The sequence below is a fragment of the Dendropsophus ebraccatus genome, chromosome 2, assembly GCF_027789765.1.
Source record: "Dendropsophus ebraccatus isolate aDenEbr1 chromosome 2, aDenEbr1.pat, whole genome shotgun sequence".
Classification (NCBI taxonomy): domain Eukaryota; kingdom Metazoa; phylum Chordata; class Amphibia; order Anura; family Hylidae; genus Dendropsophus; species Dendropsophus ebraccatus.
In genome coordinates, this window is record NC_091455.1 from 217,503,135 (window position 1) to 217,518,389 (window position 15,255).

Below are 15,255 nucleotides of genomic sequence, written 5' to 3' on the forward strand. Positions count from 1 at the left end.
CCAGTCATTGATAGTGCGCCCCCCCAGCTGGTGATAGTGCGCCCCCCCAGCCAGTGATAGTGTGCCCCAGTCATTGATAGTGTGCCCCCCAGCTGGTGATAGTGCGCCCCCCCAGCCAGTGATAGTGTGCCCCAGTCATTGATAGTGTGCCCCAGTCATTGATAGTGTGCCCCAGTCATTGATAGTGCGCCCCCCCAGCTGGTGATAGTGCACCCGACACAGCACAGACGGATATATAGAAGGTACCATGTGTCCTCCTCCTGGCAGTGAGATTATGGAGCTGTGAAATAGTCTGTAAACCAGCACCTATCCAGGAGATCAGCGCGGCTAATATGGACTGTCCAGTCTAAGTTTCCTTTGTCTAAGAATTACAAATCTAGGGCAATATATGTAGAGATACAGATGGAAGTACAAGCCGCTAATTGGTTTCATACATGAGGCGCCTTATGTGCGACTTTATCACCTTCCCTCACCTAGGTGACAGGAACCAATGTGAAGTGACCGTGTAATCCAGCAAACCCTCCCACGCCTGTCACCGACTAGAGATGAGCGAACCTCAGCACTCTGGCTCATCAAAACCCGAACTCCCGCTGGCTGAAGAAGTTCGATGCCGCCCTAGGGAGTCCTGGAAAATATGGACACAGCCATAGGCCATATCCATGCTTTCCAGACAGGTGAAGATCGCTCATCTCAAACACCGACACATGCGCCACACTGCCTTCTCTTACACAAGAAACATTGGAATAAAATTAAAGGGATTTCATTTAAACAATTTTCCCCTCGGTCAGTCTGTATATGCTGGCGGATGATATGGCGCAGCGCCAGCAGTGGAGCCATGTACGGCCTCGGTAAAGCTTCTTCTCCATTCCTGGAGGGGCACGTAGTGTGAAATATGCATCTCAGTCTGTTTTGGTGCCGCACACCTCTCCCGGCACGTTCCATCAGTTATGGTGCCGCACACCTCTCCCGGCACGTTCCATCAGTTATGGTGCCGCACACCTCTCCCGGCACATTCCGTCAGTTATGGTGCCGCACACCTCTCCCGGCACATTCCATCAGTTATGGTGCCGCACACCTCTCCCGGCACGTTCCATCAGTTATGGTGCCGCACACCTCTCCCGGCACGTTCCATCAGTTATGGTGCCGCACACCTCTCCCGGCACGTTCCATCAGTTATGGTGCCGCACACCTCTCCCGGCACGTTCCATCAGTTATGGTGCCGCACACCTCTCCCGGCACATTCCATCAGTTATGGTGCCGCACACCTCTCCCGGCACATTCCATCAGTTATGGTGCCGCACACCTCTCCCGGCACATTCCATCAGTTATGGTGCCGCACACCTCTCCCGGCACGTTCCATCAGTTATGGTGCCGCACACCTCTCCCGGCACATTCCATCAGTTATGGTGCCGCACACCTCTCCCGGCACATTCCATCAGTTATGGTGCCGCACACCTCTCCCGGCACATTCCATCAGTTATGGTGCCGCTCACCTCTCCCGGCACATTCCATCAGTTATGGTGCCGCACACCTCTCCCGGCACATTCCATCAGTTATGGTGCCGCACACCTCTCCCGGCACATTCCATCAGTTATGGTGCCGCACACCTCTCCCGGCACTTTCCATCAGTTATGGTGCCGCACACCTCTCCCGGCACGTTCCATCAGTTATGGTGCCGCACACCTCTCCCGGCACATTCCATCAGTTATGGTGCCGCACACCTCTCCCGGCACGTTCCATCAGTTATGGTGCCGCACACCTCTCCCGGCACGTTCCATCAGTTATGGTGCCGCACACCTCTCCCGACACATTCCATCAGTTATGGTGCCGCACACCTCTCCCGGCACGTTCCATCAGTTATGGTGCCGCACACCTCTCCCGGCACGTTCCATCAGTTATGGTGCCGCACACCTCTCCCGGCACTTTCCATCAGTTATGGTGCCGCACACCTCTCCCGGCACATTCCATCAGTTATGGTGCCGCACACCTCTCCCGACACGTTCCATCAGTTATGGTGCCGCACACCTCTCCCGGCACATTCCATAAGTTATGGTGCCGCTCACCTCTCCCGGCACATTCCATCAGTTATGGTGCCGCACACCTCTCCCGGCACATTCCATCAGTTATGGTGCTGCACACCTCTCCCGGCACATTCCATAAGTTATGGTGCCGCTCACCTCTCCCGGCACGTTCCATCAGTTATGGTGCCGCTTATCTCTTCTGGTGCACTCAGATCGGTCATGATGTGGCTCACCTGTTCTGTTATGCTTTAATCTATTATAGTGCTGCTCACCTCTTCTGGCACGCCCCAGTCTGTTATGGCACCGCTCACCTCTCCCCACATGCTCCGATCTGTTATGGCACCGCTCACCTCTCCCCACATGCTCCGATCTGTTATGGCACCGGCACGCACCAATCTGTTATGGCACCGCTCACCTCTCCCGGCATGCTCCGATTTGTTATGGCACCGTTCTCCTCTTCTGGCACGCTCCGATCTGTTATGGCACCGCTCACCTCTCCCAGCACGCTCCGATCTGTTATGGCACCGCCTACCTCTCCCGGCACGCACCAATCTTTTATGGCACCGCTCATCTCTCCCCACACGCTCCGATCTGTTATGGCACCGCCTACCTCTCCCTGCACGCTCCGATCTGTTATGGCACCGCTCACCTCTCCCTGCACGCTCCGATCTGTTATGGCACCGTTCACCTCTCCCTGCACGCTCCGATCTGTTATGGCACCGCTCACCTCTCCCTGCACGCTCCGATCTGTTATGGCACCGCTCACCTCTTCTGGCACGCTCTGATCTGTTATGGCACCGTTCACCTCTTCTGGCACGCTCCGATCTGTTATGGCACCGCTCACCTCTCCCTGCACGCTCCGATCTGTTATGGCACCGCTCACCTCTCCCTGCACGCTCCGATCTGTTATGGCACCGTTCACCTCTTCTGGCACGCTCCGATCTGTTATGGCACCGCTCACCTCTCCCTGCACGCTCTGATCTGTTATGGCACCGTTCACCTCTTCTGGCACGCTCCGATCTGTTATGGCACCGCTCACCTCTCCCTGCACGCTCCGATCTGTTATGGCACCGTTCACCTCTTCTGGCACGCTCCGATCTGTAGCTTTAGGACTCCTTTGTAATGGAGCTGCAGGACTTGATAAAATTCTTTGGGCATTGCATGGAAGCCGGGTTTTGGCAGCTGGTTGTCATAGTAGTGATGGCTGATAGGTTTTCCGTCCGGGTTCTTGGAGAAGGGCCAGAATCCATAGAGTGTGACGTCCTTGCAGAGCTCTATGGCGGCACTGGTTATCATGAACCCAGTGGAGAGCCGGTACGCCCGCACCCCCCTCCCCCTCCAGAATTGCGCCAGGCTTTTAAGATAACTGGGATGGAAAAAAATGGCTCTCTGCTTGGCCTGGTATTTCCTCAGCAAGTGATGAACCTCAAAAGAGATGGCGGTGTTACTGCTGTATGAGAAGGCCGGCAATAAGAGGAAGGAGGCGCCGTAACTGGTCAGGTTGCGCAGGAAGGCGGCTTTCATTTCATTAAGCTTCCCGTATCTGCAAAAGAAAAAGCCAGAAGTCACATAAGGGGAAAGTCTGGTTATAATGACGGCAGACGTCCTGTAATAGTCCAGACGTTCTAGACTCTAGATCAGACTGCAGAATATTCCGGACTATTGTGAGAACTGTTATATATCATCACGTTTCTATCACCGTCTGATAATCTATATAATAGGTCTAGTTTACAACCAATCAGATCCAGGCATTTATTTCAGAAAGTAAAAGCCTTGAGCTGATTGGTTACTATGGGCAGGGGGGCGGGACAATAGGTGGGCAGACCAGGCAGTAGACTTGGGCACGAGGAAGCAGGAGCGATTTCTGGATTATTTTAGTTGTGGTCGTCTAGAGATTGTGGGATAGAAGAGGTCACCATCATAAGCTGCTCAGGGCGGTTATTAAAGCAGTACTGTGACCCCCATCCTATAAAGTGGGACATTGTGCGAGGGAATCGGAGGCCCAACCCCTTTCTGAATAGGCTCCAGCTGGTTTGTTCGCTCTCTGTATAGAGACTGATTATAGAGTTTAATAGGGCCGTAAATAGCAGGAAGTCCATATGTTGCTCTATGAACTAAACAGTGGATGAAACCTTATTATGTGTTACGTCCATGGTCACAGCCCAGCCTGGTCACTGGTCTCCAGGTATCGGAGCTGTCCATGGTCACAGCCCAGCCTGGTCACTGGTCTCCAGGTATCGGAGCTGTCCGTGGTCACAGCCCAGCCTGGTCACTGGTCTCCAGGTATAGGAGCTGTCCATGGCCACAGCCCTGCCTGGTCACTGGTCTCCAGGTATCGGAGCTGTCCATGGTCACAGCCCAGCCTGGTCACTGGTCTCCAGGTATAGGAGCTGTCCATGGCCACAGCCCTGCCTGGTCACTGGTCTCCAGGTATAGGAGCTGTCCATGGTCACAGCCCAGCCTGGTCACTGGTCTCCAGGTATAGGAGCTGTCCATGGCCACAGCCCTGCCTGGTCACTGGTCTCCAGGTATCGGAGCTGTCCATGGTCACAGCCCAGCCTGGTCACTGGTCTCCAGGTATTGGGGCTGTCCATGGTCACAGCCCAGCCTGGTCACGGGTCTCCAGGTATAGGAGCTGTCCATGGCCACAGCCCTGCCTGGTCACTGGTCTCCAGGTATCGGAGCTGTCCATGGTCACAGCCCAGCCTGGTCACTGGTCTCCAGATATCGGAGCTGTCCATGGTCACAGCCCTGCCTGGTCACTGGTCTCCAGGTATTGGGGCAGTCCATGGTCACCGCCCAGCCTGGTCACTGGTCTCCAGCTATCAGGGCTGTCCACGGTCACAGCCTAGCCTGGTCACTGGTCTCCAGGTATTGGGCCGGTCCATGGTCACAGCCCAGCCTGGTCACTGGTCTCCAGATATCGGGGCTGTCCATGGTCACAGCCCAGCCTGGTCACTGGTCTCCAGATATCGGGGCTGTCCATGGTCACAGTCCAGCCTTGTCACCGGTCTCCAGCTATCAGGGCTGTCCACGGTCACAGACTAGCCTGGTCAGTGGTCTCCAGGTATCAGTGGTCTCCAGGCAATCACATGATCGGGGGTCCTGTCTGGTGAGGGTCTCTTGGTGACAGTAAGAAAACAATAGTCTACAATAGTGCGAGCACAGATATCTTCTCCCCCACAAGGACTCGCTCGGTAATCTTACATAATGTTACATAATTCTCCATCTGGAAAGTGACATCTGCCGCTCATTAACCCATTAACCGAGGAGAAGAAGTGATCAATCACACAGAGAAGACGCCAAGGCTTACTTCAGAGCGATGATGCTGGGGTTCACAGTCACCAGGTCCGTCTTATTGCCAACATCAGCAATGGCCTTTCCCCAGATAGGAGGGAGGTTACACCTGGAAGGAGACGGCACACAGATGTCACTACACCATCCGCCATGTCTAATGCTATGGCCGTCAGAAAGGGTAGTCTCCCCCCCCCCCAGTATGGATGGAGATAAAGAGAGACAGTGTTTGCTGGACGACAAATAAGCGGCAAAATCTATAGGAGAGACCCTCAAACAGTCTCATAAATGATCCTCTGCCTGATATAACCACCTAACGGCTCCAAATCAATATCACTATACAAAGCTCAGCATGTAAGGCTCAGTATCCATATACAAGGCTCAGTATCCATACACAAGGCTCAGTATCCATACACAAGGCTCAGTATCCATACACAAGGCTCAGTATCCATACACAAGGCTCAGTATCCATATACAAGGCTCACTATCCATATACTGTACAAGGCTCAATATCCATATACAAGGCTGAGTGTACAAGGCTCACTATCCATATACAAGGCTCAGTATCCATATACAAGGCTCAGTATCCATACACAAGGCTCACTATCCATATACAAGGCTCAGTATCCATACACAAGGCTCAATGTCCATATACAAGGCTCACTATCCATATACAAGGCTCACTATCCATATACAAGGCTCAGTATCCATATACAAGGCTCAGTATCCATACACAAGGCTCAATATCCATATACAAGGCTCAGTATCCATACACAAGGCTCACTATCCATATACAAGGCTCAGTATCCATACACAAGGCTCAATGTCCATATACAAGGCTCACTATCCATATACAAGGCTCACTATCCATATACAAGGCTCAGTATCCATATACAAGGCTCAGTATCCATACACAAGGCTCAATATCCATAAACAAGGCTCACTATCCATATACAAGGCTCAGTATCCATATACAAGGCTCAGTATCCATACACAAGGCTCAATATCCATATACAAGGCTCAGTATCCATATACAAGGCTCAGTATCCATACACAAGGCTCAATATCCATATACAAGGCTGAGTATACAAGGTTCAATATCCATATAAAAGGCTCTATATACAAGGCTCAGTATCCATATACAAGACACAGTATCCATATACAAGGCTGAGTATACAAGGCTCGGTATCCATATACAAGGCTCAGTAGTTGTTTTACTGCAGGTGGAGCAGTATTCATTGCTGCATTGTAGTGTTATACTGCAGGTGGAGAAGTATTCATTGCTGCACTATAGTGTTATACTGCAGGTGGAGCAGTATGCATTGCTGCATTGTAGTGTTGTTATACTGCAGGTGGAGCAGTATTCATTGCTGCATTGTAGTGTTGTTATACTGCAGGTGGAGAAGTATTTATTGCTGCTATGTAATGTTGTTATACTGCAGGTGGAGAAGTATTCATTGCTGCACTGTAGCGTTGTTATACTGCAGGTGGAGAAGTATTCATTGCTGCACTATAGTGTTATACTGCAGGTGGAGAAGTATTCATTGCTGCACTGTAGTGTTGTTATACTGCAGGTGGAGAAGAATTTATTGCTGCTATGTAATGTTGTTATACTGCAGGTGGAGAAGTATTCATTGCTGCACTGTAGTGTTATACTGCAGGTGGAGAAGTATTCATTGCTGCACTGTAGTGTTATACTGCAGGTGGAGCAGTATTCATTGCTGCACTATAGTGTTATACTGCAGGTGGAGAAGTATTCATTGCTGCACTGTAGTGTTATACTGCAGGTGGAGAAGTATTCATTGCTGCACTGTAGTGTTATACTGCAGGTGGAGCAGTATTCATTGCTGCACTATAGTGTTATACTGCAGGTGGAGCAGTATTCATTGCTGCATTGTAGTGTTGTTATACTGCAGGTGGAGAAGTATTCATTGCTGCATTGTAGTGTTGTTATACTGCAGGTGGAGCAGTATTCATTGATGCATTGTAGTGTTGTTTTATACTGCAGGTGGAGAAGTATTCATTGCTGCATTGTAGTGTTGCTATACTGCAGGTGGAGAAGTATTCATTGCTGCACTATAGTGTTATACTGCAGGTGGAGCAGTATTCATTGCTGCATTGTAGTGTTGTTACACTGCAGGTGGAGCAGTATTCATTTCTGCACTATAGTGTTACACTGCAGGTGGAGCAGTATTCATTGCTGCACTATAGTGTTACACTGCAGGTGGAGCAGTATTGCCACACGGTGGTTCTGGTCCATCACTAGTAGACAAGTATTTATGGCTGCACTGTGGTGTTGGTTTGGTGGCTACTAGGGGATATTATGTGCACTACATGGTGGTATGTGGAGCTGTTCAGTGCTATACGTTTCTTGGTGGCCTCAGCACTTCCTACACAGTATATCAGCGCCCTCCCTCCATGCATTGTGGTCTCTGCCCATTCTGATGCTGTGTCCGGGAAGGAAGGGGGGAGGGGGTTGGCGCCAAAAGCAAATTCTGCACAGGGCACTGTCTACCAAATCCAGGGAACGGCCAGAGACCCCAATATACCAATCCAGGGAACGGCCAGAGACCCCAATATACCAATCCAGGTAACGGCCAGAGACCCCAATATACCAATCCAGGTAACGGCCAGAGACCCCAATATACCAATCCAGGTAACGGCCAGAGACCCCAATATACCAATCAGGTAAGATGTTCACTTTATTGATAGATGAGGAGACTAAACATCAGACTGTGTCAGTGGACTGTACCACAAGGACGGGGGGTGTTTATATATTATATTATTCTTCTTACCGAAAGACAAAGTCTGACTGATCGATTTCAGCTCCGCAGCTGCTGTTGGTTAATATTCCGCCATTTCCCACTACGGCGCACTGCTTGAAGGGGATTCCTTCAAAGGGCTGAGACTGGAAGACAAAGAGAACATGTTACCGTCCGGTCTGTGACCAATCATCTCCAGCAGAGACAGCCGAGCGCTTTATACCGTAATATTATATATTACAAGAAACCGACACGTCTCCTGAACTGTTAGATCTCCGGATCTGCCAACAACTGGATCAAAGCTATTGTCTCTACTACTCCTACAGTGAGTCTGTGTGTCTCCATGGTAACAGACTACAAGCAAGTCCTGTGTAGTCAGATGGTGCAGCACAGTGTATGACAATGGGGTGGAGCTAAGAGATAAAACATCCTGACAGGTGAATGTGGAATTAGGACAATGTGACTGATGGTGATCACTGCGGAGAGTCGTCAGCGACGGAATCGTCCGGATACAGTGCCGTCTAGGAATCCGCTAGATCTCTACTGTGATCCCACCTCAGCCTGCAGCGCTGGACCATAACTATACTGCTGCCGCCAGATGATGATGCTGGGAAGGTTGGGTGTGAAATGCGTCGGTCTCAATGCTTTGGCGTCATAACGGACTCAAACACGTCCTTATTATAAACGGCAAAATGCCTGCCCCTGCTATATACTGGGGGAGCGGCAGTATGGCAGATACAGCGGGCACGGTGCACTGGCTATATACTGGGGGAGCGGCACTATGGTGGATACAACGGGCACGGTGCACTGGCTATATACTGGGGGAGCAGCAGTATGGTGGATACAGCGGGCACGGTGCACTGGCTATATACTGGGGGAGCAGCAGTATGGTGGATACAGCGGGCACGGTGCACTGGCTATATACTGGGGGAGCGGCAGTATGGTGGATACAGTGGGCACGGTGCACTGGCTATATACTGGGGGAGCGGGACTATGGCAGATACAGCGGGCACGGTGCACTGGCTATATACTGGGGGAGCGGCACTATGACAGATACAGCGGGCACGGTGCACTGGCTATATACTGGAGGAGCACTATGGTGGATACAGCGGGCACAGTGCAATGGCTATATACTGGAGGAGCGGCAGTATGGCAGATACAGCAGGCACGGTGCAATGGCTATATACTGGGGGAGCAGCAGTATGGTGGATACAGCGGGCACGGTGCACTGGCTATATACTGGGGGAGCGGCACTATGGCAGATACAGTGGGCACGGTGCACCTGCTATATACTGGGGGAGCGGCACTATGGCGGATACAGTGGGCACGGTGCACTGGCTATATACTGGGGGAGCGGCACTATGGCGGATACAGCGGGCACTGTGCACTGGCTATATACTGGGGGAGCGGCAGTATGGCGGATACAGCGGGCACAGTGCACCTGCTATATACTGGGGGAGCGGTAGTATGGTGGATACAGCGGGCACGGTGCACCTGCTATATACTGGAGGAGCACTATGGAGGATACAGCGGGCACGGTGCTCTGGCTATATACTGGAGGAGCACTATGGCGGATACAGCGGGCACGGTGCTCTGGCTATATACTGGGGGAGTGACAGTATGGTGGATACAGCGGGCACGGTGCACTGACTATATACTGGGCGACCGGCACTATGGTGGATACAGCGGGCACGGTGCACTGGCTATATACTGGGGGAGCGGCACTATGGCAGATACAGCGGGCACGGTGCACTGGCTATATACTGGGGGAGCGGCACTATGGCAGATACAGCGGGCACGGTGCACTGGCTATATACTGGGGGAGCGGCACTATGGTGGATACAGCGGGCAGGGTGCACTGGCTATATACTGGAGGAGCACTATGGCGGATACAGCGGGCACGGTGCACTGACTATATACTGGGGGAGCGGCACTATGGTGGATACAGCGGGCACGGTGCACTGGCTATATACTGGGGGAGCGGCACTGTGGTGGATACAGCGGGCACGGTGCACTGGCTATATACTGGAGGAGCGGCAGTATGGTGGATACAGCGGGCACGGTGCACCTGCTATATACTGGGGGAGCGGCAGTATGGCAGATACAGTGGGCACGGTGCACCTGCTATATACTGGGGGAGCGGCAGTATGGCAGATACAGTGGGCACGGTGCACCTGCTATATACTGGGGGAGCAGCAGTATGGTGGATACAGCGGGCACAGTGCACCTGCTATATACTGGGGGAGCGGCAGTATGGTGGATACAGCGGGCACGGTGCACTGGCTATATACTGGAGGAGCACTATGGCAGATACAGCGGGCGCGGTGCACTGGCTATATACTGGGGGAGCGGCACTATGGTGGATACAGCGGGCACGGTGCACTGGCTATATACTGGAGGAGCGGCACTGTGGTGGATACAGCGGGCACGGTGCACTGGCTATATACTGGGGGAGCAGCAGTATGGTGGATACAGCGGGCACGGTGCACTGGCTATATACTGGGGGAGCGGCACTATGGCAGATACAGTGAGCACGGTGCACTGGCTATATACTGGGGGAGCGGCACTATGGCGGATACAGCGGGCACTGTGCACTGGCTATATACTGGGGGAGCGGTAGTATGGTGGATACAGCGGGCACAGTGCAATGGCTATATATACTGGAGGAGCGGCAGTATGGCAGATACAGTGGGCACGGTGCAATGGCTATATACTGGGGGAGCGGCACTATGGCGGATACAGCGGGCACGGTGCAATGGCTATATACTGAGGGAACAGCAGTATGGTGGATACAGCGGGCACGGTGCACCTGCTATACACTGGGGGAGCGGCAGTATGGCAGATACAGTGGGCACGGTGCACCTGCTATATACTGGGGGAGCGGCAGTATGGTGGATACAGCGGGCACAGTGCACCTGCTATATACTGGGGGAGCGGCAGTATGGTGGATACAGCGGGCACGGTGCACTGGCTATATACTGGAGGAGCACTATGGCGGATACAGCAGGCACGGTGCACCTGCTATATACTGGGGGAGCGGCAGTATGGCAGATACAGCGGGCACGGTGCACTGGCTATATATTGGGGGAGCGGCACTATAGCGGGCACGGTGCACTGGCTATATACTGGGGAAGCGGCACTATGGTGGATACAGCGGGCACGGTGCACTGGCTATATACTGGGGAAGTGACAGTATGGCAGATACAGCGGGCACGGTGCACTGGCTATATACTGGGGGAGCGGCACTATGGTGGATACAGCGGGCACGGTGCACTGGCTACATACTGGGGGAGCGGCACTATGGTGGATACAGCGGGCACGGTGCACTGGCTATATACTGGGGGAGCGGCACTATGGTGGATACAGCGGGCACGTTGCACTGGCTATATACTGGGGGAGTGACAGTATGGCAGATACAGCGGGCACGGTGCACCTGCTATATACTGGGGGAGCAGCAGTATGGCAGATACAGTGGGCACGGTGCACTGGCTATATACTGGAGGAGCGGCAGTATGGCAGATACAGCGGGCACGGTGCACTGGCTATATACTGGAGGAGCACTATGGCGGATACAGCGGGCACGGTGCACTGGCTATACACTGGGGGAGCAGCAGTATGGCAGATACAGCGGGCACGGTGCACTGGCTATATACTGGGGGAGCGGCACTATGGTGGATACAGCGGGCACGGTGCACTGACTATATACTGGGCGAGCGGCACTATGGTGGATACAGCGGGCACGGTGCACTGGCTATATACTGGGGGAGCGGCACTATGGTGGATACAGCGGGCACGGTGCACTGGCTATATACTGGGGGAGCGGCACTATGGCAGATACAGCGGGCACGGTGCACTGGCTATATACTGGGGGAGTGACAGTATGGTGGATACAGCAGGCACGGTGCACCTGCTATATACTGGGGGAGCGGCACTATGGCGGATACAGCGGGCACGGTGCACTGGCTATATACTGGGGGAGCGGCACTATGGCAGATACAGCGGGCACGGTGCACTGGCTATATACTAGAGGAGCACTATGGTGGATACAGCGGGCACGGTGCACTGGCTATATACTAGAGGAGCACTATGGTGGATACAGCGGGCACGGTGCACTGGCTATATACTGGAGGAGCACTATGGTGGATACAGCGGGCACGGTGCACTGGCTATATACTAGAGGAGCACTATGGTGGATACAGCGGGCACGGTGCACTGGCTATATACTGGGGGAGCGGTACTATGGCGGATACAGCGGGCACGGTGCACTGGCTATATACTGGAGGAGCACTATGGTGGATACAGCGGGCACGGTGCACTGGCTATATACTGTGCGAGCGGCACTATGGCAGATACAGCGGGCACGGTGCACTGGCTATATACTGGGGGAGCGGCAGTATGGCAGATACAGAGGGCACGGTGCACTGGTTGGGGGGGGGGGGGGAGAGTCACAATGCAATAATTCAACGTATATAACTTTGACCTCTGTGATGGTGTGCGGCTTGTGTGATGGTGTGCGGCTTCTGTGATGGTGTGTGACTTCTGTGACGTCCCTGATGGTGTGCGGCTTCTGTGATGGTGTGTGACTTCTGTGACGTCCCTGATGGTGTGCGGCTTCTGTGATGGTGTGTGACTTCTGTGACGTCCCTGATGGTGTGCGGCTTCTGTGATGGTGTGTGACTTCTGTGACGTCCCTGATGGTGTGCGGCTTCTGTGATGGTGTGTGACTTCTGTGACGTCCCTGATGGTGTGCGGCTTCTGTGACGTCCCTGATGGTGTGCGGCTTCTGTGATGGTGTGTGACTTCTGTGACGTCCCTGATGGTGTGCGGCTTCTGTGACGTCCCTGATGGTGTGCGGCTTCTGTGATGGTGTGCGGCTTCTGTGACGTCCCTGATGGTGTGCGGCTTCTGTGACGTCCCTGATGGTGTGCGGCTTCTGTGATGGTGTGTGACTTCTGTGACGTCCCTGATGGTGTGCGGCTTCTGTGACGTCCCTGATGGTGTGCGGCTTCTGTGATTGTGTGCGGCTTCTGTGAGTACTGTGATGTTGTGCGGCTTCTGTGATGGTGTGCGACCTTTGTGAGGTCTGTAATGGTGTGCGGCTTCTGTGACGTCCCTGATGGTTTGCGGCTTCTGTGATGGTGTGCGGCTTCTGTGATGGTGTTCAGCCTCTGTGATGGTGTGTGGCCTCTGTGATGGTGTGCAGCTTCTGTGATGGTGTGCGGCTTCTGTGGCTTCTGTGATGTGCGGCCTCTGTGATGGTGTGAGGTCTGTGATGGTGTGTGGCCTCTGTGAGGTCTGTGATGGTGTGCGGCTTCTGTGATGGTGTGTGGCTTCTGTGACGTCCCTGATGGTGTGCGGCCTCTGTGATGGTGTGCGGCCTCTGTGAGGTCTGTGATGGTGTGCGGCCTCTGTGAGGTCTGTGATGGTGTGCGGCCTCTGTGATGGTGTGCGGCTTCTGTGATGGTGTGCGGCCTCTGTGATGGTGTGCGGCTTCTGTGATGGTGTGCGGCTTCTGTGACGTCTGTGATGGTGTGTGGCTTCTGTGACGTCTGTGATGGTGTGTGGCCTCTGTGATGGTGTGAGGTCTGTGATGGTGTGCGGCTTCTGTGATGGTGTGTGGCTTCTGTGACGTCTGTGATGGTGTGTGGCCTCTGTGATGGTGTGAGGTCTGTGATGGTGTGCGGCTTCTGTGATGGTGTGTGGCTTCTGTGACGTCTGTGATGGTGTGTGGCCTCTGTGATGGTGTGCGGCTTCTGTGATGGTGTGCGGCTTCTGTGATGGTGTGACGTCTGTGATGGTGTGTGGCCTCTGTGATGGTGTGCGGCTTCTGTGATGGTGGCCGGCTTCTGTGATGGTGTGAGGTCTGTGATGGTGTGCGGCCTCTGTGATGGTGTGCGGCTTCTGTGATGGTGTGCGGCTTCTGTGATGGTGTGCGGCTTCTGTGATGGTGTGCGGCTTCTGTGATGGTGTGCGGCTTCTGTGACCTCTGTGATGGTGTGCGGCTTCTGTGATGGTGTGCGGCTTCTGTGATGGTGCGGCCTTTGTGATGTTGTGAGGTCTGTGATGGTGTGTGGCTTCTGTGAGGTCCCTGATGGTGTGCGGCCTCTGTGAATGTGCGCGTCCTCCTTGATGGTGCGCGGCCTCCTTGATGGTGTGTGGCCTCTGTGATGGTGTGCGGCCTCTGTGAGGTCTGTGATGGTGTGTGGCCTCTGTGATGGTGTGCGGCCTCTGTGACGTCTGTGATGGTGTGTGGCCTCTGTGATGGTGTGCGGCCTCTGTGACGTCTGTGATGGTGTGCGGCTTCTGTGATGGTGTGCGGCCACTGTGAGGTCTGTGATGGTTTGCGGCCTCTGTGATGGTGTGCGGCGTCTGTGACGATGTGTGGCTTCTGTGATGGTATGCGGCCTCTGTGAGGTCTCTGATGGTGTGTGGCTTCTGTGATGGTGTGTGGCTTCTGTGATAGTGTGAGGTCTGTGATGGTGTGCGGATTCTTTGACGTCTGTGATGATGTTCAGCCTCTATGATTTTGTGCGGCCTCTGTGATGGTGTGCGGCCTTTGTGAGCTCTGTGATGGTGTGCGGCCTCTGTGATGGTGTGCGGCCTCTGTGATGGTGTGCGGCTTCTGTGATGGTGTGCGGCTTCTGTGATGTGCGGCCTTTGTGATGTTGTGAGGTCTGTGATGGTGTGTGGCTTCTGTGAGGTCCCTGATGGTGTGCGGCCTCTGTGAATGTGCGCGTCCTCCTTGATGGTGTGTGGCCTCTGTGATGGTGTGCGGCCTCTGTGACGTCTGTGATGGTGTGTGGCCTCTGTGACGATGTGTGGCTTCTGTGATGGTATGCGGCCTCTGTGAGGTCTCTGATGGTGTGTGGCTTCTGTGATGGTGTGTGGCTTCTGTGATAGTGTGAGGTCTGTGATGGTGTGCGGATTCTTTGACGTCTGTGATGATGTTCAGCCTCTATGATTTTGTGCGGCCTCTGTGATGGTGTGCGGCCTTTGTGAGCTCTGTGATGGTGTGCGGCCTCTGTGATGGTGTGCGGCTTCTGTGATGGTGTGCGGCCTCTGTGACGTCTGTGATGGTGTGAGGTCCGTGATGGTGTGCGGCCTCTGTGACGTCCCTGATGGTGTGTGGCTTCTGTGATGGTGTATGGCTTCTGTGATGGTGTGCGGCCTCTGTGATG

The 15,255-nt window shown here is 53.8% G+C and overlaps 1 protein-coding gene across 1 annotated transcript in view; it reads right to left on the reverse strand.

The window, feature by feature from the left end:
- Positions 1 to 2,986: 2,986 nt before the first annotated feature.
- ST8SIA6 (ST8 alpha-N-acetyl-neuraminide alpha-2,8-sialyltransferase 6) overlaps positions 2,987 to 15,255 on the reverse strand; it is a 44,697-nt gene continuing 32,428 nt past the window's right edge. Inside the window, exons 6-8 of the mRNA XM_069960659.1 lie at positions 8,111 to 8,223; positions 5,335 to 5,427; positions 2,987 to 3,564 (exon numbers count right to left, since the gene is read on the reverse strand). Coding sequence (XP_069816760.1) covers positions 3,096 to 3,564; positions 5,335 to 5,427; positions 8,111 to 8,223 — 675 coding nt within the window. The 3' untranslated portion in view covers positions 2,987 to 3,095. The remainder of the gene's footprint in view (positions 3,565 to 5,334; positions 5,428 to 8,110; positions 8,224 to 15,255) is intronic.